Source organism: Mus caroli, chromosome 18 (genome assembly GCF_900094665.2).
Source record: "Mus caroli chromosome 18, CAROLI_EIJ_v1.1, whole genome shotgun sequence".
NCBI lineage: Eukaryota > Metazoa > Chordata > Mammalia > Rodentia > Muridae > Mus > Mus caroli.
In genome coordinates, this window is record NC_034587.1 from 31,170,082 (window position 1) to 31,179,626 (window position 9,545).

Below are 9,545 nucleotides of genomic sequence, written 5' to 3' on the forward strand. Positions count from 1 at the left end.
TCAGCCTACTCTTATAGAACCCAAGACTACCAGCCCAGGGATGGTCCCACCCACAGGGGCCTTTCCCCCTTGATCACTAATTGAGGAAATGCCTTACAGTTGTATCTCATGGAGGCATTTCCTCAACTGAAGCTCCTTTCTCTGTGATAACTCCAGCTGTGTCAAGTTGACACAAAAATAGACAGTACAAAGACCATCCTGAGCACAGCAATAAATAGGACTCTGTTGTGTCAACCAGTGAGATCCAGATACCAATTTATTGTTGCTGCAAAACATAGCCCACTGTGTTATTTAAACAATTGCATACTATCAAAACCTTTGCTCACTGACTTAAAAGAAAAGAAATTAATTATGTTATTGTGATTTCAAGACTACCAGGACTTGGTGGCAGGCTAGATATGCAGGAAGTAGGGAAAGAAGCCCAGTGGTACGCAAATTCTGTCTTTACCTCTAGGATGCACACATGAGGACTTGTCGTGGCTGGAGAGATGGCGGAACAATTAAGAGCACACACTACTCTTGCAGAAGACCTGAGTTCAGTTTGTTGTACCCATGTGGGCATATCAGAGCCACACATAGCATTGACGGGCACCCATACTCATGTGCACATACCTACATATAGATATGCACAGACACAAATTACAAAAGAATCTTCTAATCATAGTATATTGTTTTAATTAATTATGTGATAGTTATACTTGGATTTAACAATTTAGGGCTTTTAAATTCTCAAAGAAATAGCTTGAATTTTTCAATTTACATATATACAATATTTTAGGGATGAATATTTTAATTGATAAAAAAATGTAAGTATGCCCAGCATGGTAGCACATAACTGTAATCTAGACCTCAGGAGACAGAGACAGGAGGATCAGCTATAGTAAATTGGAGGCTAGCCTGACTTATCTCAATAAATAAACCTATAGATACATAGAAGAAAGGTTTTTTTTGGAGAAATACAAGAATGAGGAAAGCGGAGAAAATAAAGTACAGTACAATTATTAAATTTAAATTCAATGATTCCATTAAGAGTGATGTTACAAATTTTACAATGTCAATTTTATAGTAAGCCAAGATTTGCATGTACCAAAGTTATGATGAAATATCCTCAACTTAAAATCCTATGCAAGGTAAATATGTTTTTAAGTAGTTGAAAAGATCATTGCTCTCAGAAACATGAAAGAGCAGAGAAGATCTCAGGGGAAGACATTGAAGGTATATTTGTGGCACCTAAAGGCCATCTCTGACCAGTGGGGAAGGGCTGTCACATGAGCTCGATGCACAGTTTAGCCACCAGCCTTGCCACTTAGAGGTGTTTTCCGTGCTCACTGGCATCCTGTGAAGCTGGCACTATCACTGTGTACCTGGAGACCATGAAGCAGAGGCTATGGAGGCTCGCCCAGTGCCACACAGCTCTCCTGGAAGCAGAATGCAGCTTAAAGCCAGACAGCCTCAACCTCGAGTCTAATGTCTTTGCGCATGACAGTCTCTCTCAAGATACCCTGGCTGGAGACACTAATTAGGGGTAGAAATGATCACTCTTTAGACAATAATGTATCCATGGAGCAGATGGCACTACCCAGGAAGAACACATATTTATCTTCAGGAAGATGAGAGCTTTAGCATGACACAGCCTCGTGAGGATGCCCCTGCCATTCCCGGAAAGGGAAACAATTTTTTCCTGTGGTTGTCTTTCCCAGGCTCCCTTTACCTGCTCTCCTCACTCTCCCTGGGCCACTACACTGCTTAGATGCTACACACTACCAAGTCAAAGGGACCACTGAATAGATTTTCCTGCTTCATCTTTGCCCTCTGTTCCCCTACCAGGTACCTAAAGATGCCACAGACAGGCAGCTCCAGGTGTAGCAATCTTTCCTTCTTTGCAACATTATCCAGCAGGTGAAATCTCACATATATTGCAGAATACAGAATCTAGATGCAAAGTGTGCAGAGGGGAGACTGCCTGCTGATGCTCCTCAGGGAGAAGGTTACCTTCAACCCCAGAACATTGGGGGGAGCACTGCATGCATGAACCTCTGCAGAGCTGGGACACGGGGATCAAGGATAAACCCTGATAAATGGCAATATGAGGTGCTGGGGACAGAGGTCAGTGGTAAGTCATTACCTGTTACACATGAGGCCCACGTGTAAAAACACAGAACCAAAACCAAACAAACAAACAAACAAACAAAAGGCCAAACTCAGTGTCTCATGGAATAGGCAGAAGAAGAGGGAAGGAAAAGAAAAAAGTCTGAAAACAGAAAAACAAGAAGTCTAGGCTGTCATTATAATGAAATGAGATTTCGAGAAAGAATAAGCCAGCGTTGTCAATGCAAGAGAAAGGTGAGGTTCTTTGTAAGGGCAAAAAATGCCTCTAGCAGTCTCTGTACAAAAGATGTTTAACAAAGAAGGATGAACTATGAGAAGATTTAAGATCTAAGAAGACAAGGAACCCAGGAGACCTCAGCAGTTGCATCTAAATCAGAGACGCAGGGCATAGCCCAGCCATGCTGGGAAAGAAAGAGTCAAGAAGGAGGCTGGAGCTACCTCAGCGGGGAGAGGTGATACCAATCAGAAGAGAGGCATTGGGACTCTTCCCCCGTGACAGGAGAAGAACAACGGTGTCTGCGGGTGGAGTGGTCCAGGAACAGAAGGTTCCTTCCAGCTGTTCTGGCAAAGCTGAAGACCTGTTCACTGAAGGCAGAAGACACCCGTGTGTCACTGTTAACCATGTGCCGGATCTTTTCCCCTTCTGTGACTTCCGAAAGTTGGAGGAAAGCAGGTCTAGAAGCACTGAGTCTCAGAGACAGTTCCAATTCTGTCTTCTGAGAGAAGTTCCAAGAGTCTATGACGTCTGCCTCCGAAAGAGTAATTAGGGGAACCCCAACTCTAACACTGAGAGAAACCACGTTTATAACTATTACTGCGGGGCCAGGCGTGGCTGGTCATCACGTTAACCCTTACTCTATTGATCCAATGTCATCACACCCATCTCTAAATTTTCATGAGGATATGTAAGAATCTAGACCTTTTTTTGACTTCCTTCTTTCTTTCTTCCCTTCCTCCTACTTTATAAAAAACAATGAGCACTACTTTCCTTCACACACACACCCCGCTTACACAGGAGATGCCACCTACTCGCCATATGCCACCGAATCTAAGGAGATCATTCATGAAAACCTGCTTTGGTCCCATGACACTTGTGAAAGTTGAGAGCAGAGGCGTTTTACTTTCAATACAGAGCAGGTTTCTATTATGGTTTGAACATAGATAATTACCACCCAAGTGCTCATGTGCTGAAAGCTTGGCTCCTTGGTATTGCAATATTTGGAACCTTTAATACAGTGTAGAACCTTTAATAGTGGTGAATAGTTAGATCACTGAAGGAGGAAGTGATGTAGTTCTCCTGAGACCGCAGTTGGTCTTTGGAGAAAGCTGTTATAAATGAGCAATCGCCACGTCTTGTTATCTGCTCCACTTCTCTTGCCACATGCTCTCCCCTTCTCACAGACTCATCCCTGCTATTGGTATGCTATCTTCCATGAGGTCCTCACCAGACAAACTAATGTGTGCATCAATGCCTTGGAACTTCTGAACTCTAAGCTAGATATACTTCTTTTCTTTATTCATTACCCAGCTTCGGGTGTTTTGTTATAGTAAAACGAAACAGAATAATTCAGGTATTAAGAGTTAGAAAAGCAACTTCATTACTTTTTAGGAAGAGACAGGGGATTCCGAGATATCTGTGACCCCAGCAGCAGCTGCCTTTTCTGCCACGTCACACTCAACCTATAACTGTCTCTGAAGCCCTTAAAGGTGGCCTGGTTCCTTCTGTCCTCTGGTTATTTTCAAATTCTTGATGTTTAAAATGAAGACGACTGTGCTAAGATTCTAACACTACTTGCCAACAGGTCTCCCCATCCCTCTCCCCCAGCAGGGAACCCAAGCGCTTCTGAAGCAGCAATGCTGTTCACACATCAGGGACACACAAGCAGCAGCTGTAATCATAAGGGAACCCTGCTCTACACCATAGAGGGTACAAGACATCACTACCCAGAGAGCTTAGCAGTGTGGCAGGCTTCCACCTGATATAAAAACCCATACCATAAAGTCTTACATCTCTCCTGAACAAGCAAGAATGAAATTCTCCTCCACAAATCCACTAGGATTGGTTTCCTGCGGCTGCAACAAATTGCCAAAGATGTGGTGGCTTAAAACAATAGGACTGTATTATCGTGTAATTCTGGAGGCTTTGGGTTCAAAAAGACTCTTACTAGAAAGAAATAAAAATGCAGGCAGGGTGCGTTCCTCCCAGAGGCTCTCTGGGCAAGCGGCCATTTCCTTGCCCTCTCTCCAGCTGAGAGAGGCTACCTGCGTTCCCTGACTACCAGACCTCTTCCAGCAGTGCACCACTCCAACCTGTGTTTGCATCATTACGCCTTCTCTCTGACTTCCCAGCTTCCCTCTTTCACATACACCTGTAACTGAATCATCTTCCGACAGATAAGGTCTGTATAATTTTAGCAAGGTAGTCAATTTTTCCAGGCAAGGTCTGGCATCAATCAGGAAATTATATTTGTCTCTACTAGGAAAATATTACTAATAAAATATGAATGCAATTTGAGGTACCTTTCAAAGCCTCAAGTTTACTCTTTCTGTACATATTTACAGTTCTTCAATAGTGTCCCATGGTCTATATGAGTGGATCTATGAATATGTCTGTACCTTGTCAAAATGAGCATCAAGACCTACTTTGAAGAATGTACTTCTTTCTGCGCAGATCTACCGAAATGCCCAACGTTTATCTCTATTTTGTGAAGTCCTTCTGTGAAATAGAATAGATTGCAAAACTAGCTTTAAAAAAAAAAGAATCCTGTTTCAGTACCAGCAGCATCCTACTTCTCTGCCTCTTCTTACCCTAAGGAACTCCTAGGGCCACACTCTGTACTGAGTTCATCCCCAAATGGTCATGGGAAGCCAGCCAACCTAAAAGAAGAGGAAGAACCCTTCATCTCACACAACTGCACAGGACAGAAATAAACGGCCAGTGTCTTAATTAGGGTTTTACCCCTATGAACAGACACCATGACCAAGGCATCTCTTATAAGGACATTTAATTGGGCTGGCTTACAGGTTCAGTCCATTATTATCAAGGTGGGAGCATGGCAGCATACAGGCAGCCATGGTCCTGGAGAAGGAGCTGAGAGTTCCGGCATCTTGATCAGAAGGCAGCCAGGAGAACACTGACTCTTCCACACTGGGTGGAGCCCCACAGGGTCATGCTTCTTCCAGCAAGGCCACACCTCCCAGTGGTACCACTCCCTATGGGCCAAGCATATTCAAACCACTACAGCCAGTCCCAGCATTTCTAAGATAAGCCTCTGTGCAATTTTGCATAAAGTATTTATCTGAGGTTAAAATCTTTCTCAGACTAAATCAACAAGTATCTCTCATTCTTCAAAGTCTGTCACCTCCAAAGTCAGCAGTGTGGCAAGCTTCATAGCAGACAAGATCGTCTCCTGAGCTAACCAGTGGACAGCTGACACTGGGAAAGATCGAGTGTCTCTACTCCACCATACATACTGAAGAATGGAAACCTATACTCCTTTTGTATCAGTCCACGGCACCCTCAAAGCTGTGGTAGGAGGTGGGGACACACACACACACACACACACACACACAAACACACTCTCCTTACTCAGTTCCTTTCTTAAAAGGCAATCACAAATCACGTCTGTCCCTTCCAGAGATGCTTTCCTCCCAACACAGTGAGTCAGAGACCAGCACACAGGGAAAGCCCTCACTACAAACTGGTGGCAACAACAGAAGCCACATCAGCCGCCTGCTAAAGGAATTCTGTGCCAAGAAGTGGTGAAGCCAGAAGCTCTACAGACTTCCATGAGAAGAAAAAGTACATAGCAATTATCAGGAGAAACTGAGAGTGACGTTCCCAACGTCATTTTCAGTTCCAAAAACTTAAAAACTTAGAATCACACCCAGAAAGGGGTGTGTGTGTGTGTGTGTGTGTGTGTGTGTGTGTGAGAGAGAGAGAGAGAGAGAGAGAGAGAGAGAGAGAGAGAGAGAGAGAGAGAGAGAGAGAGAGAGATTTATAACCAGACAATTTTCACGTGAACTCATTGTACTCACTGTCTGATGGCTTCTGTCGCAGTACCGCAGCCCAAAATAATCTATCTCCACGAGGTTTATGTGACGGAAAACGTGGTCAAGGACAACAGAGCCTTTTGTTGACTTCTGCAAAACAATCCACAGATCAATTCTTAACAAGGTGTCAAGTCTTTCTCCACGGGACACAATCAAATTCTCATCTCTCACAAGCTGCCCTCTCAGGAGAACAACCTTATTAGACCACGCTGCTCTCTCTGGGCTTTCCCTTGGCCACAAAGACAGATGTGCTGAAATTACAGTGTATTAAAGAAGCGGCCTTTGAAAATCACCTTAAACTTAAACTTTAGTAGGAACACTAAATCAACACAGACCCCTTCTTCTGCGGGATTACGAACTATCTCCAGAATGAAGTGCTTCTTTTTAAATTTTATATGTCTAAGTGTTTTGTCTGTATGTCTGTCTGTGTTCCATGTGCACGCCTAGTGGCAACAGAAACTAGTGAGAAGGCATCAGATCTCCTGTAACTGGCACTATAGATGGTTGTGAGCCACTCGCCATGCTGGAGTGCTGGGAATTGAACCCAGGTGCTCTGGAGCATCAGCCATTGCTCTTAACCACGGAGCCATCTTTCTACCCCCCACCCCTGCCCCCAAAATGATTCCTCAAATAAAGGTAGCACTCTATGTAAAGAACATTCAATACCTATATCAAGCATTATGGAAGCTTAAAATTCCCACCATTCTTTCAATTGGAAAGTGATTCCTGACATGGTGGCAGGCACACACTGAGGAAACCCACAGACGTGCCAGCGGCCACACGGTGTCAGGAATACATGAGAGACACTCGGAGGCACGCCAGCTGCCATGCAGTGGTAGGCCGGCTGAAGACTCCCAGAGACAGGCAGGTGTGTGTTCGAAAGACACCAGAAGCATCAATGATAAGCAAGTATGTGGTGGTGGAGAGATGGGAGAGAAAGAGAAGGAAAGAGTGTTGTTGCTCTCTGAAGAAAGGCAGAAGTGGAGCCACAAGGGTGGTGAGGATCAGCCTCATGTGAGTAGCCTGCGCTGCCACCTGAGGTGGCCATGGAAAGGTCCCGATCCATGCTGCTGCTGAGGGCCACATCTGTGGCCCTGCAGTATCAGGGGGTCTGTGTCGATGTCTGTGGCCCATGCTACCACAAAGGCCATGCAGATGTCCCTAGTCTGGGCTGCCTACTAGAGCCATCTCAATGTCTGAAGGTTATGTAGAATTGGCCTTGAATCTTACTGGTTATGGCACTAAGGAGAGTGGGTCCTCCACCTCCCCTGGGCAGCACAGTAACGCTGGTCCTGGTATTGTATGTGAGCCTGCCCAAAGGTATCAGCATGAGAGATCCGGCCCCACACCTTCCCTGGGCAGAGAGGGAGAGAGTTGACACCCCGAACAGGAGAGTGGGACAGCCGACCCTTCCCCTTGCTGGTTGCACCACTTGAGAGAGCCCCCTCCCTCAGCTGGGCTTAGTACAATTGGCCCTGGAGGTGTAGGCATGGAAGAGCCAGGGTATGGGCATGGGAGAGATATCCCCTCCTCTTGCCTGCAGTAGGCAGGAGAGCTGGCCCAGCCCCCTTGTGTGGGCAGTTTGGGAGATCTGGACCTGGTGTCATGGGTCCTCTCACCAGCTGCAGCAGTCAGGAGAGTGGCCCCCTGCAACTCACCTGGGCAGTAGAGCTGACCCTGGTGGCTTGGGTGTGGGAGAACTGGCCTGAGGGTGTGAGAGTGGGAGAGCTGTCCCTGTGCCTAGGCAGGGCAGTGCTGGAGAGTTGGCCTGGTGGCATGGAAGCTAACCCAGATGGTATGAGCACAGGAGAGCCAGTCTGCCTCTTGCCAGGTGCTAAAAGCAGGAGAGCTGTCCATGCCCCTCACCTGGGCAAAGCAGGAGAGCTGGCCCTGCCCCTCGCCTGGGCAAAGCAGGAGAGCTGGCCCCCAGTGGACTGTGCACAGGAAAGCTGATGGGCTGAACAACATAGCCATCACCCAGGCCCAGTTCCAGGGCTTTAAGTTAGTCCCCCCTAACATCTACCCATCTGTGAATTGCTACCGTGCATGAAAGGATCCTACAGATCCAGAGTTGCAGGATCTCTTTGACTTGGGACAACAGGATATTCGAGAGGAGTCCCAGCGTGAGGACCCAGTATTGATAGTGTAGCAGAAGCCAGAGGCCTCTAACCCTATCAGTGACTTATTTCAATGAACATTTTCAAGTAAAGATGTGTGGACAAAGGGTGTACTGTGTAACACACCTCAGCTTTTTTGTTTTCTTTGGTGGGGAAGTTGCAAGGGCAAAGGGCAGATTTGGAGGGACAGAGAGATGAGTGGGGCTGGGGTACATGAAGTGAAATATCACAAAGAATCAATACAAAGTTTTTAAGAAGAAAGCACACACACCATTACTCTCGTAAGTATCTAGAACAGGAAATCCATAAAATTAGACAGCCAAAGCTTTTTTTTTTAACCCTCAAATCATAAATCCATAGATTAAAGATGCTAAACAACTCACATCAGGATATCTGGTTGTTCTCTTACACATAAGCACAGACAGAAAGAAAATATTTCTCTGGCTTGCTTATTTCAAATATGTGAGTACACTGTCACTGTCTTCAGACACACCAGAAGATGGCATCAGATCCCATTACAGAAGGTTGTGAGCCACCATGTGGTTGCTGGGAATTGGACTCAGAACCTCTGGAAGAGCAGTCAGTGCTCTTAACTGCTGAGCCATCTCTCCAGCCCTCTGGCTTGCATTTTAAGCACTGATATCTATATAAATATGCTACTCTGTCTTCTTTCATGCATAGAATAAATAAGGCCCTGGATTCAGACTTCTTATTATGTTATATATTATATAATTATTTACAAATACAAATAACATGTAACCAGTAGGCAGTAATCCACGCTGGTCTTGACAACAGTCTATCTGGCTAGTGCCAGCACAGAATCAGAGCTTCTCTTTCTGCGGCCCTATCATGGGCAGGAATGGTTAGGCTGTGAAAAAAATCCCCGGTTCACTCAGTACATCTTAGGGCTTTTGCTCAATTGCAGCTTCTCTCAGACAGTGACCACTGGGTGCTTAGTTGTGTCCGGCAAACTATATATACCACAGGGCTTTTAGAAAATAGATTATGATATGAATAAAATTACACACTTAGAAAAGATAGTCTGTAGCGCTTGTATTACAAATGCTAATTATGTTCCCAGACAACCTGCTTGCAGCAGTGTCTAAGCGTAGCTTCTGGGGACCTACTCCCAGTTGGTTCTGATTGGTAAATAAAGATGCCAACAGCCAGGAGCTGGGGAAGACAGACAGAGGTGGGATTTTAGGATTTCCCGAACTTGGGACAGAAAGGAGAGGAAGGAGGAGATGTGCCATGCCAGCAGAGTGT

At 45.5% G+C, this 9,545-nt stretch overlaps 1 protein-coding gene across 3 annotated transcripts in view; it reads right to left on the minus strand.

The window, feature by feature from the left end:
- Nucleotides 1–9,545, minus strand: part of Epb41l4a (erythrocyte membrane protein band 4.1 like 4A) — a 205,767-nt gene that overhangs the window by 112,599 nt on the left and 83,623 nt on the right. For all 3 annotated transcript variants that reach the window (XM_021150640.2, XM_021150638.2, XM_029472150.1), the window contains exon 3: nucleotides 6,148–6,252. Coding sequence is in view for 2 of the 3 variants with exons in the window: in XM_021150638.2 (XP_021006297.1) it covers nucleotides 6,148–6,252 (105 nt within the window). In the remaining variant the exon portion in view is untranslated. The remainder of the gene's footprint in view (nucleotides 1–6,147; nucleotides 6,253–9,545) is intronic.